Consider the following 23,714-nt stretch of genomic DNA (forward strand, 5'->3'; position numbering starts at 1 on the left):
TGAACACTTGCAAATTAAAAAATGAAGTAAAGCTGCCAGAAACCTTAAGAAAAGAGATAATCTGGATGTCATAAAGCTGGGAAATATTAGGATATTTCACAGCTGTTTGAAGTATTAAAGGCAAAATGGACAGAAAAAAGATGAAGCTTTAGTGAGAAAAGTTTAAGAGAAACCAAAAGATTATAGCATAACCCTACATGGCCTCCAAATTTTTCTCATTTGTTAGAGAAACAGCATGTAAAGCAATGGCTGAGTTATTGATGAAGATGGATGGACATTGTTAGATTAGAGAAGTAAAACTCAGAGTAATCCTAATCATTATACCCAAAGAAGACAGCAAAGCAGTCAAAGACGTGAAACCTCCAGGACCCCAGAGGCCTTTCCCACATTTCGCTCCTTGAAGCCAGCCCCCCCACACCACCACCTCACCACAACCCTCCCATCGAGACCCAAAACACCAAGTCGGCCCCCACTGCCCTGAATCCCACCCCTCTTTTTGCTCTCCATCCAGGATCAGATAATGTGAAAAATGAACCATGGAGCAGTCAGGGAGACCACATGGCCTCCCCAGCAAAACCACACAAGACAAATAGATATAATTAGACAGCGTCCCTGGGTTATTTTTCTTCGCAAATATTTTACAAGACTCTCCTTCTTTCTTCTTCTCTCTCTCCTCCTCTTCTCAGTCCTTTCCTCAGAGTCCATCTGTTTTCCATTGCTCGCTCAAACAAATCTTAGAACGCAGGGTCTATTGTGCTGGGCTGGGTTCGGCCGTGCCGAGTCGGGCTGGGCTGGGTCAGGCCGTTTCTTTTTCGGGAGGGTGTTTGAGAGCCAGGGGAGTGGTGTGAGAGAGCGGGCGGGGGTGGAAAGGATAGGTCGGAGGTCATTAGAGTATAAACCATTGCCACATGCCCCTCGGACTGCGGTCTGACTCGTATTTCCTGTCTTCAAACACGGCTTGGGGAGGCGGGAGGTAGCAATAACACAGAGGGCCACGGAGAACCTTGTTTTCCCAGCTTCCCCGCACACTGCGCACATATGGAGCCAGGCAACCTGTTCTTATAATGGAACCTAATATGCACACAAAAACACACACACACACACACACACACACACACACACACACACACACACACACACACACCCTACAGCTATTAGATAAGGTTGATCTGCACACCTGGTCTTACTGTGTGACTCTACAAATGATATTATATCCTCACAGATTATATAACAAGGGCCCTTGACACCTAAAAGCAGTTTCTTTCTTTACCAAGCAAGTTTGTTTTAGACTGCAATGTCATCACTGATAGACAGGGAATTGACACAGAAAGATAAGCAGAGAGCCATGGCATTCACACATCACAGTCAAGGTTAGAGGAAGCTTTCTCTTGGCTTAGATATGAAACAAAATATGAAATTTTTGAATCACTGAGTTGAGCTTTCTAAGACGCACATTTACACATCCTCAAGAGTGGATCCATCATTGGTAAAATAATTTAAATCAAGGACTCATGCTCTCTGTGGTTTTGTGAGGAATGTGTGTGCATGTGTCATCCACCAGCTCACATGTGATACGTGATGAGAACATGGTTTTCCAGTCCTGAGCTTCTGGTCTCACTCAGGAGGATGAGCATGGTCTGTGCAGGAGATGCAGGGCTGGTCTTTTCATCTGTCTCTTCCTGTGTCTGTCAGAAACACTAAGTGGGTTTGTTTGGAGACCTGAAGGCACGGCTAATAAAATTAAATCAGTGAGGCCCTCTCGCTTTGACTTGGCTACAGTTGCAAGTTATGTTAAACCTCAAAGTAGGCTACAAATCCCAGCACCTTTGACAGCAGTTGTTCTGAAGGATGATGCTGCATGGCTTGAATTGTTCAGACAGATAGTGTAATAAGCTTGCCTAATGAGTTTAGCATCGTGCATTTTAATAGACTGGAACTGTAGGTTAATCTGCTATGTGTTACACTGACATGTTACAGTAACTGCCAGTTCGGTTTGTGTACTACAAATTATCAATGCAGTCAGCTGACAGAGCAGTCATTCTTGACGATTTCCTCTACTGTAGGACAGCTGTGAATCTATGTAGATGTGATATGTACCCTTTCTATCAAGTACACATGTCATTGGTACCTATCTGTGAAGTACAGTACATACACCACCATTCCACTATGTGGAATATCCCTAACTTCACAAATAAGAAATAAAGGAGATCTGATTCTGAGATTTATACCAAAGATCTTGTGCCAGATGTATAAATGATGCATATGCACAAAAAAATTCAATTCAACAATTCAATTTAAACTATTTATAATGTATCACTTTGAGTTGCATTCGTGCCATAATCTTTCAGTTAATGATTTTTTAATTTGATCCTTAGTAACGGCAAACTTTGTAAGGTCAGTTTCAATATGAGTTCTATCAATGAATTATTGTTAATACTTAATACTTAATACTTTCATGTTTTTTTGAAAACATACTTTTTCATGTTTCATGTTCATTAATTATAATGATTGAGATTTTACCACAATGAAGATTTACAGAAACATGATGCAATGAATTAGTGGTACAGACGCTACAAATATCCACAGTCTAATAACTGGTAGAGAGGGCACAAGCTGTGGGTGTGGAAATGAGGCTCATACATGTGTGCCCAGCTCCATAATGACTGAGATTTATAAAACATACATATGTGCGACTTTATAAATCTGACAAAAATAATTCGTATTTCTGTCTTGGTATATACACACAGTTATAGTTTTGAATCTAAACACAGTTTTATGAACTGGCCCCTATGGCTTGCTTTTTGCAACTACACTGAACCAAATGCTTCACACAAAGGATTTAAAATGATTGCATATGTAGCAGAGAGGAGTAATGTTAAATGAAAACAAAATATATGCAAGAATATCAAAACACTGAATATAATATAGGATCCCCAGTTGTGGGTTGACGGAATATATAAGAGAGAATACACACTGCTTTAATTAATTTTCTGAATGCCCATGACCATCAGTACTCTACTGATTTGCTAATTTAAAACATCAGTAATTTGTGCGTACTCCAGAGTGTCTATCTAATATAAATACAAAGGAATCTTGAGGCCTTTACCCTCCTCTCTGTCGTTTTTATTCATTCTCTTTGTCTTTTCCTGTGTGATGGTCTATCTTTTCCTTTGAATAGCATCTGTTTTATAATCTACTGCACAGCAAAAGGTCAGGGCCACTCAGATTTTGATGTGAGTTCACCGTAAAGTTAGAAGAAGTCCAAACTACTGTGTATTAAATGAAAAAGTGCATTGAGACAATCTGTTTATCCCCTTGAATGAAATGTTTCTATGTGCAGAGGAAATCTTTGACATCAATTAACTCTCATCAGGCTGGTAGCAGAAATATTTAGTGAGTTGGTGTCCTTTGTTGAGAGCGAGAGCTGTTTTAATTGCATGCGCGCCGTTTAAAGAATATAAATGCATCTTTTGTGGTTATGTCCAAAGTTTGCATCATTGTTTGGATGTGTGTGATATGAAATTTCAGCAAAGCACCCATCAGTTCAGCACTGAGCCACCTTGTGTACAAGTGTGTGGAGCAGGCTGCATCATGGGAGTGCTCGCATCAGGAAAGACAGAGGCGGGAAAGGCTCGTTAAAGTGATGTGAGCTGTTTGCACGCGTTAAGGAGAAACAACCCTCAGTGACACCAGAGAGAGCCCAGGGACGCACAGCTTCTCACACACACATGCACAGAAACAGCCAAGTCAGGCTAACCACATTGCACTTGCTGGTAAATTGTGGTAAACAAATGTGGTAAACTCCTTGAAACACTTGATTAAATATTTAACAAAGGAAAGATGCACAATGCCTCTGTGTACTCGACTGCTCCATTTCTCTTTTAGGGAGATAGCATCATGCCAGAGTACATCTATATGCAAAAGTGCAAAGTGAGCAGTTGTAAACTTTGCAAAGACAGTATGTTCTCCACTGACCCAAGGCCTAGAGCTAAACAAGAGAGAGGTCACTAAGGACTTAGCCTATTACGCTGGACTCAAATATCTGTCCTATATCTACTGGGTGGAAATAGAGAGAGCCATTTGAGACTGTTTTAACCTCCGATCACATTGTTCTCCCTGCTGGGTTACACCATAAAAATGATAAACCTAACTGTTATAATGCAGCACCATACATCCCATCACGCCACAAAATGAGTCTGAACCACAAGTGGCTGACGCTCATTGCTGCTGTGCTAAAATTGCACCTGTTTTTCTTTGTTTTTCTTTTTTCGCCTCTCTCACTCTGGCAGCACAGTAAAAATTGAAATGTCATATAAAACGTGACAGGATGCTAATATGTGGCTCCCAGAGGGCATCTGAAAGCGTTCTTGTTGATTTTGTAACTGCAGAGGGAGGCGGCATCCCTCCCATTTCCACCCCAGGAAAAAGAGAAGAAAAAAAATGCTGAAAAGTTGAGTAAGTTGAGGAATGCTTTAGGGGTGACACAAATTCAATTTCCAAAGGCTGTGCAAGAATTAGGAATGACAGAATAATAAAAAGTGCATACAATTAGCATCTTCTGTATATTTAAAATGTGATGTGTTGCGATCTCTCTGTAAAATAAATTATGGATAAAATAAATAATGATTTTTTACCCACTAACATATTTGGCTGTGCTAAAATTGTTGACTTACTGTAATCAAATTAATAAAATTTAGTGACTGACGAAAGTGCAACACTGTTCACGAGTAGAAGAGAATGCTTTCATTTGCTTATTAGCATTCACTGATGGCATTCAGTTCAGTCTGGTAATTTTTCGTTTGGCTCTGTACGTGAGTAAAACATCTGACTCCAAATAGCTAAATGGGCAGATGTCCTGTCTCTAAAATGAAGCAAGCAAGCAAGAGCATTTTGCATTGTAGGTACATTACAAAATGCTCAAAAAAAGTCTTTATTAGTGTACTTATGTACAAAAGGGTAGTCTGATTATTAAAGGGATACTTTGCCTATTTTCAACAAGCAATGTATCACAACAATATCAATAGTATAAATGTGTAAATGAAATGTGGTAAACTTCCCTCCATCTTACCAGCATGCAAATCTCTGTGCTCATTTCTAAGCTCAAATAAATGCATCATCTGCTGGAATTTGATGGCTTCTGGGTTGTTGCTCGGACTACAAAATGTATATACAAAGAGTATAGAAGCAGTTCGAGAGACACTCCGACCAAACTTTGAAACTAAACAGTGCTGGTTAAACCAAGATTCTGCGACTGCATTGCCTTGTTCTAGCCAGAAACATTTTTAGTGCACTGTTTATCTTAAATACAGGAGTTTTTGAACAGGAAGTGGCCGCCATACAGTTTCCTGTATTGTAAAAACGGAGGCTGAAAATACTGAGATGAAACTGTAAAACAAGCAGTGCTTATCAAATATAACATACCATTCTTTACGTTACTGCACTGCTTATTTCAGGCCTTAAATGTTTTCAGAAAATATTTGAGTACACTATTTAGCTGCAATACAATACAGCCTGTCGCCATATTGCTTTCTGTGTCAAAAACAGACAAGCTTGCATTAAAACACCCACCAGTGGAAGTCTTTATTGGTCTAGTGTGATGCAGTGCATTCTGGTAGTTGTAGGTGTTCTACCTCTTGAGCAAAAGCGAATGCAAAAGCGAATGCCACAGCCCTTTCTGCTTTCTCTTGTCATGTAGAGCCACTTTAAAAGTATTTGCATCATTTTACCGCATAGACAGCCTAGTTCTATGAAAAGGCCATCTTTCTGGTGGTGAAATGGCTCTTTAATCAGCATAACAAGACACATTTGTTGCTCATGAAAACTTTGTAAACTTCTTAAGTGATTTGTCACTTGTTCAACTTTTTCGAGGCATAATAAATGAATATTTTCATGCAGCATGGAGTACTTTTTCTCTCTCATGTTGACCACTTAAATAGTTCAGCTCCTAAAACAGAGGCACATTATGTAAGCCAATGACTGCCCTTAAAATTAAAACTAATATGTTTCATCTGTGCCTATTCCAAGTATTACCAACTCCACTGGGGAGCGGTGAGTCACAGATTTCTCCCACTGGGAGTTAAGAGAGGCCCTTAAGGGGGAAAAAAAACAAACTTGGGAACCCAGTGGCCTAGAAGAACATCTCCGTTCTGTCAGGAAACGACAACAAGACGAGACAAAAGGCCTTGCGACCGGCCTCAGATGCCACCATGCAACCTGGCACCTCGCCAGCGCCACATGAAAGAGGCAGATGTTCCCTTTTTTTTTTAAGCTGCGGTTTTAATAAATAATTTATCTCATACAACAACTAATCCATGAGCGAATGGAGGGGATACATCTCTATTTCCCTCCCTCTCTTTTTATCATAAACACATAAATATCTGTTTAACTAGGGCGTTGAGATGTGCTGCACGTCCTCCTGGCCCTCATCAAGCGGCTCACACACACAAAGGCCACGTTAAGATGTGAAGGGGTGTCCCACTCCCATAGGCCCACATGGATGAATGTGAGGAGGAAAATGTGTATATGTGTATGTCTGTGTGGAAAAGATGTACACACAGTTTTCTTTGAGAATATCCATGTGTGCTGAGGGTTGCTCCGACAAAGCCAAAGTCAAACTCCAGTTTAGACTGTCAGCTGAAGGTGGACCAAGCAGACACAATGCTCTCTAGTATTAATTAGTCTCTTTACCCAGCTTAGTCCCATAGCGAGGATAAATATACGCATATATAAAAGAGAGGGAAAGAAGAAAGAAAGGAGGGAATAAAAGGTAGAAGCGGCAGTGACATATTTTCAGTTTGACCTCTGCTTCCTATCCTAAAGAGAAGGTTTCTGGTGTTATGAGTTGGTGTGTCTCTGATGAGTCTGGGTGGCAGGAGGTCGTTTGCCACTGATCATCTTTACGCAGCTCCCCCTGGGGCCTCTCATCACCTCAACCACACCAGCCACTCCATCAGACTCAAGGTCGGGCGCCCACACGCACACATAAATGACTACCACCCCACAACTTTGGTGCTACCCTTCCTCGCCTCCTGCTGAACGCCACCCGACCCCCGCCTACCCTGCACCCCCAGCCTGCCCAATTTTCCCCCACATTGCTTCACCTCTGCTCCCCTGCTCCTGCACTCTCCTTCCCCTGTCCTTCCCAGGATCTGGCCTGGCAGTTTGTGATGAATGGGACAACATTACTCTTGTCCTCTGTTGGCCTGGTTTAGCTGCTCCAGCCCGTCTCCCCCTCCATCTGACTGTCAGTCTGTCTTTCTGTCTCTGTCTCTCTCTGCGTTGCCTTAAAACATATGCTATTGCACAATCTAAAATCCAGATTCATTTCTTTTGGTTATACCCCACAATAAAAGTCCACATTGGCTTTGACATCTTATCTTAATAAGGTGCAGAAATTCTATAATTAAATTAGAAATGGAAATTTATTTTTAAGACAAATATAGGCTTTTTTATAAATTCTGTGAAGTGGAGTATGTATCCAAAAGACTCTAACTAATTGTGATTTTGGACTATGCAGTACTTAACATTTTTTAATTAGGTAAATCAAATCTTACTCTTATTCTGGTAAAATCAAATGATTCATCACCTAGGTGTGTGAATCTCTTGCTAACTTTGGCGTACCTTTAATTACATATTCATGTTCAGAGAGACACAGGCAATAGAAACAGCTGTAACATCCACTGTTTTAAACTTTGTTTTGGAAGAAAAAAAAATCGACAGAGCGCGGGTGCATCGCTATGAAGTGAAGGGATCACGTCTTCAAAAAAGTAAATAAAATATGCATCCTCTCTGTGCTCATTACAGATTTATGACTCTTGTTAAAAGAAAAGGTGGCGGCTGCCTTCTAACATGTCTGACTTTCAAATTCAGACGACACTGCTGTCAAGTGTTGTGCTCCACATTCTGTCCAATGAGAGACCGGGAGGGCTGAGTGTGTGCCGTCTTCAACATCCTATTTGGTGAGAGTCTCGCAGAGACTTACTTCGGGTGGATGAGAGCACACAAGAACTCCTCACCTACAGTGCAACGAGTGCTCGTCGTAATCCTTTGATGCATAGTTCATCAGTCAAAAAGTTCAGTTGGTTCAGCCGCTTGTGTGTATGTGATTCAGAACAATAACAGTTGGGGGAGTAGACATTGCTGCATTAGGCATAATGAGCATTGGGATTTGCTCCAGCAATATGAAATAGTTTTGCTGTTTCTGTAGCAACTTTTAAGAAAAAGCGCTCACAAGCGCATTCAAATCACCCCACCACCCACAATGGCACACACATGCACACACGTATACACACTCAGGGCTCTGAAACTCATTAGAAAATTAGTTTGTTTAGTGCTTATTATCAGTGACTTCGGGGTCATAAGGTCTGAAAACAATCATTATTTCTGAGAGGAATGCAATTAGTGCTTTTCAAAAACAAAATCTGAATCTAAAAGTGTATTTTTTTGGAAAAATAAAAAACATCACTCTATAAGGGGAATTTTATTCCCTTATGGCCTCTCACTGCACAAATTATACCCCAAATAGGTCAAAATTCACTCCAGTCGCTCTCAATGTCACCCTTTCATAATCCAGAGCCAAAAGTCCCGCCAGCAAAAAATAGTTTACACACTGTTGCACCTCAATACAGCTGTCACCTTGCTGTGTAACAGGTCTACAGTGCTACAGGGAAGTCACACACAAAGACGGGAGCAGCCTTCCATGCTGGAGCCCCATTAGTTCCCCCATCACCTTGAAGAGCAGGCAGAGGCGGAGGCCTCGAGGTGGGGTTGGGTTGCGGGCCAAACGTGCAGTGCGTGGGTGTTGATTGAGACGCGGACAGGGGACAAGTATTGCACACAAACCCCGACAGGACGGCAGACAGAGGCCGTCGGACAGACGATGAGCTAAATAGGAAACCGTAAGACAGCGACACACACCATAAGGAGTGCCAGAGCCACACACATGCCCACTTACCACCATTGCTCGTATCCACTCAAAGTGCCAGGAAGCCAACATATCCTCGAGGATATGGTTTTTATCACGGCTGTCCTCCCAGGGGCCTGGTTTAGGGTCCTTGTGGATAGATTACAGTGAGATTTTCTCTTTACCACCCAGAGAAATTAAGGTGAAAGGGTAAAAGAAAAAAAATGTGGATGTTTTACAACTGGGTCTTAAAGCTGACGTTTTGGGCAATGTAACAAGGCTATAGCCTGTAGGTAAGAATAACATTGTTCTCACCAAATGTACTGCAGAGATTGTAAACATACACACTGCACTGAAAACAGCTTTAGCCCTGCAACTCATACCAGAGTCTTAATTGATTTTTTTTCCAGTACTCTTTGTATCGACTTCAAAATAACTGAATTTGATATTCCATTAGACTATTGCAAAGCTGTATCCAGAGAAGCACCCATGTCTACAACATAATCTTTACAATGACAGTGGTGAGTATATTTGTTTTGACCTATAAGCATAATCTACAAAACTACAGAAAAAGACCCACAGTGCAAAAACAACACATTTCATTTAAATAACAAAGGCCAGAGTTAAAGTAAAAGTGTTAAGAGGATGGCGGAGAGTCAGAGATTGAAGGAGAAATGAGAGAAAGCAAAAGACAAAGCACTAGATCTGTATCTGGGGGGAATAGAGATAGTGAGAGATGATCCACCTGATGTATGTGTGTGACAAAGAGGAAAAACAAACAAACAATGCAGTGTATTTTGCATAGAGAGACAATACCCCTCCATGCCTCTTTCACCCTCCTTTTTGTTTTCATTCCTCCCTCTATTAGTGAAACATGATTAAAATGCAGTTCCTACCAGCGTCTCTGCTGAACAACGAAAAAAAAGAGAAGAAAAAAAACAGTGAGATGGGAAGAAAAATGAAGCGGAAAAGTCAAAAGCATCTTTTACAGCGTGACGCTTTTCATCCTTCACAGGCGGCGAGAAGAAAAGAACACAGACATTCAAACTTTTTTTCTCTTCCCATCTCTCCCTCTGTCTCTTTCCCCATTCTCCTCAGCAGTTGAACCCCCCCCCCCCGATACCTGAGGACAACCTTGCTGCATCAGAGGCTCAATAGCCTCCCCAGAACAACATTTCAGTCACACGTCTTTTTTCAGAGCATTGATATAATTCCCAGTGCTCTCTTTAGTCCAATTACATTGTGCCGTGTTGCTATCTGAGCGATCGGCACAGTGCCGTGACTGGGACTGAGAGAGGAGTGCCGGGGCTTGAGAAGGTGCCGCAGAGCTCCATATGCTATCTGGAGATAAGTCAGAAAACTTACACTGTTTTTAACCGTATTCACACAGACAAAGTGTGTGCCTTATTTAATATTACATGGAGCAGAGATCCTAGACGCTTGCTTAATGACACACGGAAGAAGAGACGAAACGGAGGAGAGAGAATACAAAAAAGAGAAATATGTAGCTGAAATGGCAGTGAGGCCTGCAGGATGAGAACTCAATGTGTGTGCCAATACTTGCTGTTTGCTAGGAGTTGCATACTTGCCAGAGAGCCATTGATAAACACAACATGTGCGTGATTGCATGTGAACATGTATGTGCGTGAGTCGTGCCTACAGGGAAAGCAGTAGAGGGCGGAATGGCTGTCTCAGCACTACAGATGAGAGCGATAAAGAGATACTGTGGTGTAGGAAGACGGCTGTGTAGCAGGACAGATGAATGAACAGAGTATTGTGTATGTTTAATATTATATACACAGAGGACTCATAAAGAGAATAATTTATGAAATAGCACTCATAAAACTGATGACACCAGACACGCATTGCAACTTGCTCTAACCTTTGTGGACCACTGGCTGGGTGGGAATTACCATATCAAGACTGTTCATTGTGTGTTATGCAAGTTGTGCATGAGTCATACAGTCCGATATTATTCAACACTGTATTTTCATCCCATAAGGCACAGTCTTGCTCACAGGATGTAGCATGTGCGTATACGTCTGCCATTGGTTGCCTATTTCAGATGGACTACTCCTCCCCTGCCGCTTTCTTCTAGTAGGACTGCCTAATAACTTGGTATTTCACCTGGATGGGCGTTACAGGATGCAGCAATTGCACGTTCCGGCGAGCTCCATGAACATCTCAGCCCATGCTCTGAGTGGACATTCATACTTTATGCGTGTACATTTGTAAGAGCGCAGAGTAAAAATCCTGAATTAATTTTGCTTTGATAAAAATGAGAAGTTGGACTGAGTGGCAAAGTACGGGCTAGATTTAGTTCTAAGGCTTTGAAAATGATTTATACTAGACTGAATAATACACGCATACAGGTATGATGGCATAAAGAATATACATATTTTCCTATCATTTGTATATTTGGTCTCAATCCCATGTATAAAGAAACAGTCTGCCTTGTAAGCCCATTTAGGCTGGGCATCTACTGGTGCAAGATACTACATTAATGTCAGAATACAGATCATCAGTAGATTTTTTTTGTTAGGTGAGATAATAAGAATGCACATCAGGCACACAAAACATAGAGCCTGTTTAGACCTGGTGTTAACATGCATTTTGGTGAGCTGAACACAGGTGGACAGCCAAGACATATTGCTGTTCACGCCTGTGCCCATCATGTGCCTCCAGCTGACCATTTGTGTTCAGATTTCATTACTGCCACACGTACAGTTATTACATTCACACATGCTTACTAGTCACATTAGCAGTTGTGTCAGTACAGCTGGAGATATCGCTGTCAGTAGAATTAAACATGTCTCTTTCCGTATTGCAAAACAATCGACGATCAAGCAACATTTTGACCAACTCGACATAAAATGATTAAGTTATAGAGCATTAGCATGCTGTCGCCAAAACAACCCCAGCACATCCTGCACTGGTGACGTAATCCTTGTGTGGGACCCATCAGGAGGCATTATTGTTTACACTGAGGTCAAATGCACCCAACATCACCTACACAAGTGGTTTGAGTGATCAGATCACAGTGCCTCTTGATGGTCCTTTATAATTGTATTTAGCACTGTCCACCAAAACATGTTGATAGCAAGTGTAAACAGGGCTTTAGTGTGATGCAGGACGTCAGGCAACGGGGTGAAATACCAAATATAAGAAGTCCTATTTCCCCACTCTATTTTGAAAGGGCACCATTGCTACATCCTGGAGATAGCCCCACCTAAGACAATTGGGATTCATTCAAAGAAATACAGTTAACCTAGTCTTAGTGCAGTGTTGAGCCAGACCTTTCTTCATTGCTGGCAGAGCACGAAAACAAAGCGCTAGTGCTTCAGTATGTCAAAAACAACAATGAAAAATAAACAAATAAGTTACTGTTTGACCCCAGTCTTAGATGAAAAAGGATTTCAGTGCTGGCTGATATGGAATGCCTTCAGGAATCGGTCCACAACTAAGACTAAAAAAAGACTTTCATTTCAGCGTAAATTTAGATTTTCCAGATCAATGTGTTCAAGCTAATGAATAAAGTCAACTCTATATTTACCATCAACTCTACACATGAGGGAGGGAAGGAAAAAATGAGCAAGAAGCGGAATATATTTTAAAGGTGCATGTGGTATGTCTGTCTGTATGTGTGTGGTTGTGTGTGTGTGTGTGTGTGTGTGTGTGTGTGTGAGCAAGATATAGATAGATAGACATAGAGAGAGAAAAAGAGAGGGAGTGCACTGAGCAGTAAGCCCGTGAGCAGGACATGATTGCAGTGTGTATCTTATCTGTGTCAGGTCCTCCTGAGGCTAGTGGAGCCTAGCTGAGCGGAGCACGAGCGCTTCAGTGACCAGTCAACCGTGTGAGGGTAATCTCCTCACTCCTTCAGTCTGTCTCTCTCTCACACTCACTCTCTTTCTCCCTTTTTCCAGTAAGCCACCCCCCCCACCACCACCACCCCCCCACCACTGCACACACACACACACATAAGTAAGACGCTCACACCAAATACACAAACGAATTTACGCACACAAACGCTCACACCCATGCAAAGCCTTAAGGTGATTGCCTCGTGCGGGCTCGGGACAGTGAGCCCACAGGTGAGAGGAGACATCACAGGCTACATTGCACACTGAACCCCCTGAAGCCAGTACCCTCTAAATATAGGAATGCTATCTCACACTGTCCAAGGCTCACAGTGTTATTTCAAGCTGTATTTGTATATACTGAAAAGGTTTTTAAAGGTGCTAAGGGACTTTTAAATCAGTTTGATAGTAGAATTTAAAGGATAAAAAACATTTGCTTTGTCTTGGGGGTTTAGGGATGACTGAGGTGACAAGAAGTCATGATGCTTGGATGTAAATACTCATCTTTGCCATTTAAAAGGTGGCAGATATTTTTACATCATAACGGTGACTCGCAGGCATAACAAGTAACATTCACAATTGCTGCTATTCAATTTTCAACAGTTTCAAGGTCCTGGTTTTGTGTATGCTGCGCAGTGGCTTACCAGGCCACTTTGACTGAGTGGAGTCATTGCTAATGTTTCTTAATTAAACCTCTGCTTTACCCGCTATGACAAGTCAAAATGTCTACCATAATAAAGGTCTATTACATTCTGGAGGAAAACTCTCTGAAGATCATTTTACAAAACAAATTGAAAAATGTTCAAATGACAATTACATCTCTGATAATGTTCCAGTTAAAGGTGTAGTGTATATGATCTAGGGGCATCTACTGGCAAAAAATGGAATACAATATTCATAATTATGTTTTTATTAGTGTATTAGAAACTAAGAATCGTTGTCTTTTTGTTTCCTTAGAATGAGCCATTTATTTCTACATACAGAGTGGGTCCTCTTTAACAGAGCCGGCCATGTTGCTTCTATAGTCGCCTCGAATAGATAAATCAAACACTGGCTCTAGATAGGAGCGTTTTTAACAAGCAGCAACCATAGCGGCTGTGAATGAAGCCACACAAAAGTGCCAAAAAACTGCAGTTCATCGAATGGCCACTTTCGGCCGGCTCCAAAAGCGAGTCAGTCGTTATAGACCCCCATGTTAAAATGCCCAACTTTACCACAGAAATAAATATGTTTGTAGCCTGGTTCAAAATATCTCTATAGCTAATTTCCCTCTTCATGACAACTGTTTCTATATATTACACACCGATTTAATTTTTATTAAGTCAAAAAAGTTGCACATAATTAAGGGCACGGCCACTTTGAATGAGAGGCTGTCTGCCAATAGTGTCCTCAGACTAACAGTCAGATCCATCCCTCGCTCCTCCACAGCTCCGACCTCTTGTCCAAATGTGGTCACTTCTAGCTCCAAAAAACCAAGACAGCAATGGCCAAAATGCCAAACTTAAGGCTTCAAAGCGGGAATCTACAAACCAGTGGGTGGCATCATGGGGCTACGTCCTTTGTTTTTTGTTTTTTTTTACAGTCTATAGTTTTTACATGACCTATGTGCGTCCATAGACATGCCTGGAAAGGGAGAGATAAGAGGTTTTTATTTGGATACACTCTGCATCCTTAAAGGTAGAAGCCTTTGAGGATGTAGCCTGAATAAAATTAGTGTTACTAGGAAGGTGATGAATGGATTACTTTTCAATATAAAGATCATTTCATGCTGAATAAATATAATACAGGTTTTGTCTAAGAAAACAATCTCTGTAACTTCGGGTCTTGCATCATTGTATTGGCTCACTAATGGACTTTGAAGGAGAAAAGGTGCATCTGCATCTCGCTGCTGTGTTTAAAATTAGTTTTATTGAGAATAGAGGTTAAAAACTGGGGCTGTATACTGCTAACATATTTTGTGTGTGTGTGTGTGTGTGTGTGTGTGTGTCGGCAATAAGAACCAAGTAACATTCCATGTTGAAGGTCAGCACACACACACACACACACACACACACACACAAACACACAGTGTGATGGAGGAGGAGGGAGAGGGAGGGAAAAAAAATAGTTTGTGTCTAACATTCTTTCACCCTTCATGTGCCTGCCTGCTTGGCTTTAACAACTGAGCCGTCCCCATCAATTAGTCTAGATGCTGGACTTTCATTGAGATTAAGTGACTAATATCAGCGCTCGCTCACAAGAAAGACACTTTTCACGTCTGCCCAACAATCTGTTAAGTCAAAACACATGTGGTGATCCAAGGCAAAAAGCCTGCAAGGGGTCCTCTATGCAATGAAAAACAGGTGCTCTACTTTTTGGCCATGTAATACCCCATTTAGCCTCTGGGGCAAAGGTTATCCAGCTAATAGCTGCCTTGTGGTGCACTGGGAAGAGCCATGCACATGGCCGGAGTAAACATCTGGGACGGATTGTACATACTTGCAACATATGCTTCAAGTTCAATTAAAATGAGGCCTTGGCATATTTATTAATTTTTTTCCCTCTCCTCTCTCTCTCTGTTGCTCTCTCCCTTCTTCACTCTCTCCCCTATAGGCCTGTGCCATAAAAGAGGCCTCCTTTGACCCGTCCTTCATACTTACTCATACAATCTGAAGCAGTACCTCATATCCAGCGTAAGAGACCTCATATCCAATGTAAAAGACAAATTTGCTAAGCCCTGAAAGTCCATTTGTTCTGCACTTAACCAGGTTGGAGCGAGAGCAAAGAGAGAGAGAGAGAGAGAGGGTGGGTGGGGGGTATGTGTCAGACTGTTAGAGCAAAAAAGGCAGGGAAGAGGACGACTGAGGGAAGGGTAGTAGGAGAGTGGGAGGGGAGAGACATGTAGGTGAAGAAAAAAAGAGAAATGCCCCCCTTTCAACTTCCCTACAGCTCAAATGAAATGCTAACAGTTGAGGGGAGCAATAGATCAAAATGTATGAAGCCAGAGTTGGTAAATTGTAGCCTTTGTGGCGGCTGTGCTATCCAGCATCCCAGCCCTGTGTGAGCACAGAGAGCAAGGCCCTCTTATGTGGAATAATCAGTTTGGCACCAAATCTGACGGAGGCCGCAAAAAGCTGCTGCTGCACCTCATTTCAATATGAAAGTCCAAAATGTATTTCATATAATCTGCAGCTTTTCAAATGCCTGTATTTTTATTTTTTCCCTGAGAGGAGGAGGGAAATGCAATGATGGAGGAAAGACGTAAATAAGGGGGAAAAAAAGGTTCAAGGTTGCCTGGTGCATATCTTCAGTCAGTGCCCCCCCTGTACATTTCAGCCTTGGAACTTCACAGCCATGAAACTTCGCTTCTGCATCACTGTGGGAGAGGATGTAATGCTCACGTATCTTTGTGTGCTCATCGTACGCCTGGCTGACTGATTGCCTGACTGGCTGACTCACTGGTGGGATGACTATTTGACCATCTGCACTATAAATGTGTTTTTTTAACCCCTTTGTTGCAAGCTTGCACTTCAACCCTTCAAAATGGGAGAGGTTATAGTGAGGTTGCAGTTGCATGAGTAAATTCGGCGTACAGAGTGTCCTCGGGCAAAAATAATTTCAAGATATCAAATTGCCTGGTCAAAGGCCTTTACAATTACCATTGCAAACATCCAGAGTTTTCCTCCAAAAAGATTACCAAACCAAACCATGCAATTTACCACATCTTAGCCTGCTAACCTTTATATTGCTGGAGTGCGGCTGTAAGGCATCAAGTATCAACTCCAGTAATTTCAGAATCCAGACTATTTAGTTAGGGTACTTTATTATTTTCACAGGAAAAGGTTTCACTTAAGAAGCTTATCTTAGAATTTTGTCTTTGTTCAACTCTACTGGAGTTGCATCAGACTGGAGCATCAAGCAGAATATTGTTTCCATTTCAAGTGTGCCTCACCAAAAACCACACAACACAGTGGGTGGATAAAGAGCTGTACCATTTCAATAACCATTCCCAAGTGGAACATTGACAAGGGACTGTATCCTATCCAGTGGCATTTGTTTCAGTAGCTGTTCCTACAGTGTAAACGAGCGGAGGCAGTAAAGCAGCCACCTGTTGTTACCTGATAGTGTCTGGACAAGCCCAGATGCTGTTTTACTGGGACATAAAGGAGCAGTGAATGGACCTAAATAGCTAACTAAGCACTTTATATGGTTGCATGTTCTCAGGAAGCGGAGCTGAGCATTAGTAACGTAAATTTGACATAGTGTTACATGAAGGGAAAAGGAAAGGATAGTGTGCCAAACTGCAGTAACAGACCAAAGCGAAGCAAAACCACAAGGAGGAAAAGTGAAGAATGTGCTGTGTGTAAAGCTACAGAGAAAACTTTTCAAAAGGTTAAAAGGTTGTACAATCTTTCTACATGTGTTTGCGCCTCAGGCGGTGAGGATACCTGAATATGGGGAGGAGATGGGAGGGGAGGATGGAGTCACTTCATGCGTCTGTTTGTGTTTCCGGTGTGTGAAGCGGTGTCAACCTCTCCTGAGGCAGTGTACCTATGTGTGTTTGTGTGCGTGAGTGCATCCCTGACACAAGACATAATTACCTTGTCATCTTTGTCATAATCCTCATCCTCGTCCTCCAGCAGGTCCTCCACTGCCTCCTGACAGTTGCAACAGAGGAAAGAGAAAAAGAGAAATATGTTTATGCAAAAGCTATAGTACAGATAAACATCAGATAACACAGGGTTAACATCATCAGAAAAGCCAAAGAGGCATACTAAAGCTGATTTGTTATGCTTATGTCTGGCAAGAGTTTGTTAATGAGTATGGAAAGCATGCATAACTACGGGATTGGTGTGTGCTAATATGTCACGAGCCACGAAAAGGTTCAGAATTAGAATTTAATTTTAGAAACACTCCGTTGTTCAAATGTGTTGACACTTCTGGAAATGTAAGCAAATGCTCTGGCTTTGAATTTCAACGCGCTGAGGATTAAAGTCTATTCATCCACTCAAATCGCATTGCACAAAAGCATTCAAATCTTACAGCATTCAGTGGGACGAGACTGCAGAACTCTTTTCCTCCTGTTTCTTCTCGGTCTCATCTGACCTCTCTGACCTTTGCACTCGTCTCTCACCTCAACCGCCAGCCTTCCCTATCACTGTACATTCATCTATCTATGGTTTCACATCCTCTCACAGAATGATGTTCCGTGAGAGGAGGGAGAAGAAAGCCCGCAGCACAGAGAGCAAGTCACAAAGAACAGCAACTACGTGCTTCAGTGGTCCACAACCGATGAAACTGGAGCTGGTGTAGCTCTGAAGCCCATACGGATACCAAGACTGTACGACACAACAATGGTATGTGCAAGTTGTACCTTTTTCTATTCAATAAAATAACTGTATATACAAACTAATAGGAAACACAGTAGAATACTGGTTTTACAAGAAATACAGTTCTTCATATAAACCTCCAACCTTGAACTGTATGTGAAAAGCAAGCAAGTCAACAAATATCTTGGCATGTATGGAAAACCCTGAACCAACAAGAGCGGCTTAGGGCCGCTGTGTTCAGTGATACTATGTGGAATGAGTGTTTAGTGATACAGTACTCGAGTTGTTTGGGTGTCTTTGTAAGCATGCACAAGTTCATGTGTCTAGTCTGATGCCAATGAGGCAAAAAAACCACAGATCCCCCCTGCCTCGCTTATCCACCCTCCTTCTGTCAATCACACATCAAAGCTACAAGGTCATATTGCTGCTCCCAATTTACATAGACAAACACCCATATCATAAGCCCTACAGCTGTCAACCTCAGCATTCATCTACTCTCATTGTTGTTACCAACCCCCAAAACCCCCCCAAAAAACCCTCTGCCCAGCCTCAGCATCACCACAACCCCCTAACCACCTCCAGAACGGCACAAACTAGTTTGGAGAAATCCAAAAATCATTACTTAACAAGACAATAGCTTTTGTCCTTTTTGTTTTTCATTGGAATAAGGGGGGGGACTATGTGGCGGCTGACATAAGCCTCTTATGTAAATGCAGCTTCCCACACAAACAAAGAGGAGTTCAGAACAGCAGAGTTGAGAGGGTAGAGTCAATAGTGCGTGTGTATTTGTGTGTGTGTTCTATCAATAGCACCGAGTCACTAGGGCAAAGTTTTGTGCATGTGTGCACGGCACCCCTTGTTTTAACTGTCTGACTGTATGGCAACTGGTTATTCCCTGTTCACTCAGACTCCATCAGTGTCTAGACGAATAAGCCTGACTGTTCACAGTTCATCTCTTTATTGATACAGAATACATTCACTAATACAGTATACAACTACCAGAGAGGGAATTCTCGCACTCAGCCGAGGCAAAAGATGCAGACGTGATACTGTAAAATGAAAGCCTTCTGGCAACTCTAAACAAATGAACTATAACTGTTTATAAAGTCATCATGGTTCCTCCCAAATCCTTTCACCCGTGCCAAAATACAAACATAATGGATTCCTCCACGCAGAGGCTTTACTAGGGCACGCCTGGCACACGCTCCAAACTTTAAACAAAGGGAATGAGCATGAGCTAGCTGGAGAAGCATGACCTAGAGAGACAGAGAGAATGATAGAGTCGTTTGTCTCCCTCTGCTCTCCGCTCTGCTCTCTCTCCTCTATCGCCTCTGGTTACAGAGAGAAGTCATGTTTCCTGCAATGAGACACAGTGTAAAATTAATAAATAAAAAGACATGGAACATGTCATCTGCCCTGAAGATTGCCACGGCTAAATGTGCGCACTGAAGCTACTGTCTCGGTAAGGGGAGGATATAAATTACCTCAGTGCAGCCGATGAATTCCAAACATCTTTCTTTCTTTCTCTCCCTCTACCGCTCTCTCTCTCTCTCTCTCTATTTGTCTCATTCTTTCGCTCTTTCTAAGACCTGTTTGGTGTATGATATCATTTGTCTGCTTATCCCCCCATTATCATGTTGTTTGAATTACTATCATTACAGCACGGCAGCATCAAAGCCTTGCTGTCGACAGGATCGCGTCGAGCTCACGTTGCCTGCAGAGCTGCTCCAGTCAATTCAATATCTACTGAGGTGGGGATTAACATATTCAGACCTATTCAAATGATACAGGGATGATGCAGGCTACTCTTACAGATTACACTGTGCCCCATAAATACATACAAAGATGGTGATAATATAAAATACACACAAAGAATGTAAGTGAGTAGAATGACTTTGAGAGTTCAGAACGGCTGTAAAAGTATGAATGCACTCGTTTTGCCTCAGTGGCTCATTACTCATTACCAAGAATTAAGACCCTGTCTATACCTATAAAAATATATATCTAAATGGTTATTTTCCACCACTTTTTGAGATGCAAATTTTTCAAGACTCTGGTTGCTGTTTATGTGTGAAGACCAAGGAGCAACCTCTGGGGCTGAAAAATGAAGCCACAATGAAGTGCCAAAAACTGCAGTTCCTCTGATGGCCACTCGAGGCTGGCTCCAGAGGCAAGTCAATTCCCATAGATCCCCATGTAAAAATGCTCAGCTTGTTTACAGCCGGGTACAAAAAAAAACCAAACAAAAATTGTTTTGGTCTCCATAGCTAATTTATGACAACTGTACAGGGAGTAAATATTTTAAAATTCACCCGTTTACATTTTATTAAGTCTTAAAGTTACACATGATTAAGGATGGGCCTCAACAGTGATGGGATCTCCAGTAGGTGTTTTGTTAAGGTAATATTAGCCTATACACTGTAGTGTAGACCACTGAAAAGAGTTAACACTGGTGAGCGTTTACAGTCGTTTTTGCGTTGTAGTGTGGCAGAGACATTTTGTTAAACAAAGTTCCTGTGGACATTTTTTTTTTGAAACAGAGGGATAAAAATATAAGATTTCCAAAATATCTGCATATGTGTAGGCAGGGTTTAAGTTTCTGTTGCAATGGCTCAGATCCCAGCATATTCCCAACGATTCCTCTCTTACATTACTTCACATCAGTGCAATAATACTGTCTATTAGAAGCAAACTGCTGTCCATTAAATTATGTTATGTAAAAATAAAGAGTTGTGCATTATCAGTCTTTACTCTGGAAAAAAAAGCCTGCTATTCTGCATGTAAAGGGTCTGACTGTATTTTTTATGACAACACAATCCAAACAACCTACCCAAATCAGAGGTGTTTTCCTCTTGTTTTAGTGTCTTCTTCAACGTATCCTTGCACTGACTATTGCTTTACTCCTTTTTGCTGACTGATATTTGACAGCCATAAAGAACTGTGACTCTCCTATGTTTTGCATCTTCATGTTAGCACTAATTCGCATTCAGCCCTACAGAGCCAGATCTTTCTCTCCCATTTACTCTTGCTCTGTGCCAGATGAAGTGCGGGGTGCTACCTAAAATCTTTCTCGACTGAATTTGAATAAAGTCTGGCAAAAAAGAGGAATCTAAGGTAGACGAAAAGCCTAGAGTGTGTTTGGATCTGATGTTATGCTGCACAGACTGATTGACTGAGATGTGATGAGCAAGTTGTAAGAGTGGTAAAAAGGAATATCAGAAAAAAAGGTGTTTCAAGAACTGCCTATCAGGTAGAAATTTCTGTAACTCTGATTCCCAAGAGGGAAATTTGTGTATTCTCCTTTTCCATTCACAGGAAGCTTCTTGCATGCCCTCAGCAGCACAGCGGCTCCCCAAGTGCCTATCCAAGGACGGAGAGCAAACTCTTAGGGTCATAGGGTACAGAGACCTTCTGTTTACAGGATAGTCTCATTGCTCTGTGACGTTTTGTTGTTGTTTTGTTGAATGTGATAGTAAAGGTGACCAGTAGCCCTTAACTTAAAGGTCCGGTGTGTATGATTAAGTGGCATTTGGAGAAAGACTAAAACTTTTTTTATGTGCGTAGGAGAACTACGATGGCCAATGCGGAAAATGTAAATGAACCTGTCTAGAGCCAGTGTTTGATTTTTCTGTTCTGGGCTACTGCATGACAACGCGATACTCCGTGGAAAGGGCCCAGTTTTGTGTGTAAATATAGAAACAGCTCATTCTGAGGTACAAAAAAACACAACAGTTCTTATTTTCAGGTAAGTAAAAAACTAATGAAAATATAGTTTGGAATATTATATACCATTTCTGCCAACACATGCCCCTGAACCAAACACACTGGACCTTTAAATCAGGGCAGCACCTGTATCTGTGCAGTATCTAAAGCACAGCATCTTCAGTTTCAAAGTGGCCATTCTCAATCCATGACCTAATATAAACAACTCACTCACAAAACTCGTGCAAAGTTAACTCTGACATCAATGTTGGAGGATCAGAAGGATGGTTGTACGTTACAGAACTTTGCCCTTACCTAAGCAATACAACGTAAATGGAGCCAAAACAAGTTTTAACTGAGGCTACAGGCAAAGGTAACCCTGGAAAATATATTCAAAGCACTGAGCCCATATAATTAAGAAATATCCACTAACTAATCAACTTGATGTAGTTATCCATAGGTGTCTAACTACACTGTATCAAGGTGAAAGGGTATCAGACACTTAAATTTAATGCTTTAGAAACCTATTCAATATAACTTTTGACGAAATATAAGACAGATTTTTTAAACCAATCATCTTTTTCTCTTCCAGGAAATACAGGTAAGGTACAGTGCAAAAGTAGCTTTTATGTAGGAATATGGTTGTTAGAGTAAGTTAGATTTATCTTTATCTAAGTGGTAACTAGTAAAAGTTAAAAGACAGTATAAAGGTCAGTAGCAGGTTGTAACTTTTGTAACGTCAGAAATGTGGACTTTGATTAAGAAGAGCTTCACTCATTTTGACAAAAAGAATTTTAAAGATGGATAAATGAAATTAGATCACATATTTGTGGCAGTTAAGATGTCACCAATTCACATATTTAATTAATGTGAAGTATCTAATATTAATAAAATTGAATTTAAGACAGACTTGCAGACACCCTTTGTAAGAGACAAACAGGAGAGTTTAAACCTAACAAAATACTGTTTGAGTGGATGGATGCTGCTTTCATGGAACTAAAAAAAAGTACAGACCCTGTCTGGATCAATAAAACAAGTGAACACACACACTCCACGGAGGGAAAGTAAAAATCTACCACCTGAAGTAGTAGCCACATCATTCTCACCCCTCCTCTGAAATGCATCTCTACTCGCCCCTCTCTTGCTCCCTGGCCAGGCTGAGTTCCACTATCTCCCCTCCTAACCTTCCCAATGACAGCCACAGTGGGAATTGACGCAGAGGCAGACATCCCGGCGAACATGAAGATATACTTTCTCCTCCTTTTTTCTCCCATTCCTCTTTCCCTCCCTCCCTCCATCCTCCTGCTGCTCTTCCTCTTTGATACGTGAGGGGGTTTTAACCTCTCCAGCTGCTGAGGTTTGGCCGACTGGCTGGCTGGGGGATCTCAAGGCCCTACTTGGTATGCACTGTCCATGAGTGGATATGTATGTGTGTGTGTGTGTGTGTGTGTGTGTGTGTGCACGTGTGCATATTGCCTACACCACAGTTTCTGCAGACTGGGGGAGGGCTGTGCGTCTGATAAGGGCTGCTGGCTGAGCCTGGCTGACCCACGCGGGCCCTTCACAAGCTGTCAGAGCCGTGGCCCTCAGAGGGGGGCCCTTCCATCTGCACTGCCCCAGCCAGGGCTCACCCAGCAGGGGGCTAGAGAGGGGTGAAGCCGGGGTGCTACCGGAGCTGGAGGCTGGGGGTGGGGGTGAGAAGGGCGGCTCCATATTCATGAAAGCAACACCAAATCTGTGAGCATTGGAAAAGATTGAGTTTCGGGATAGTAATGTGAGCATGGCAAACACAATGTACATCTCTCATTGTGTATTTGCTGACAAATCAGCAAGTATGTTTAGTCAGGGATTCAGCAGCCATCCAGAGGAAAGCACAATTTTACATGCTCCACTAGCATTGTTGAGATAGTGAGTAAATACAGTAAATTCAGTGATAAGATG

The 23,714-nt window shown here is 41.9% G+C and overlaps 1 protein-coding gene across 8 annotated transcripts in view; it reads right to left on the reverse strand.

The window, feature by feature from the left end:
* The window catches only part of mctp1a (multiple C2 domains, transmembrane 1a), a 162,823-nt gene that overhangs the window by 16,328 nt on the left and 122,781 nt on the right, over nucleotides 1–23,714 (reverse strand). For 5 of the 8 annotated variants that reach the window (XM_088076897.1, XM_088076896.1, XM_088076902.1 and 2 more), the window contains 2 exons: nucleotides 17,343–17,399; nucleotides 8,954–9,052 (listed from right to left, as the gene is read on the reverse strand). In XM_088076897.1, coding sequence (XP_087933023.1) covers nucleotides 8,954–9,052; nucleotides 17,343–17,399 — 156 coding nt within the window. The remainder of the gene's footprint in view (nucleotides 1–8,953; nucleotides 9,053–17,342; nucleotides 17,400–23,714) is intronic. The other 3 variants (XR_015776463.1, XM_088076899.1, XM_088076898.1) reach the window with 1 other exon arrangement.

This window comes from Plectropomus leopardus, chromosome 4 (assembly GCF_026936395.1).
Source record: "Plectropomus leopardus strain MGB_pleo_1.0 chromosome 4, ASM2693639v1, whole genome shotgun sequence".
In the NCBI taxonomy this organism is placed as follows: domain Eukaryota; kingdom Metazoa; phylum Chordata; class Actinopteri; order Perciformes; family Serranidae; genus Plectropomus; species Plectropomus leopardus.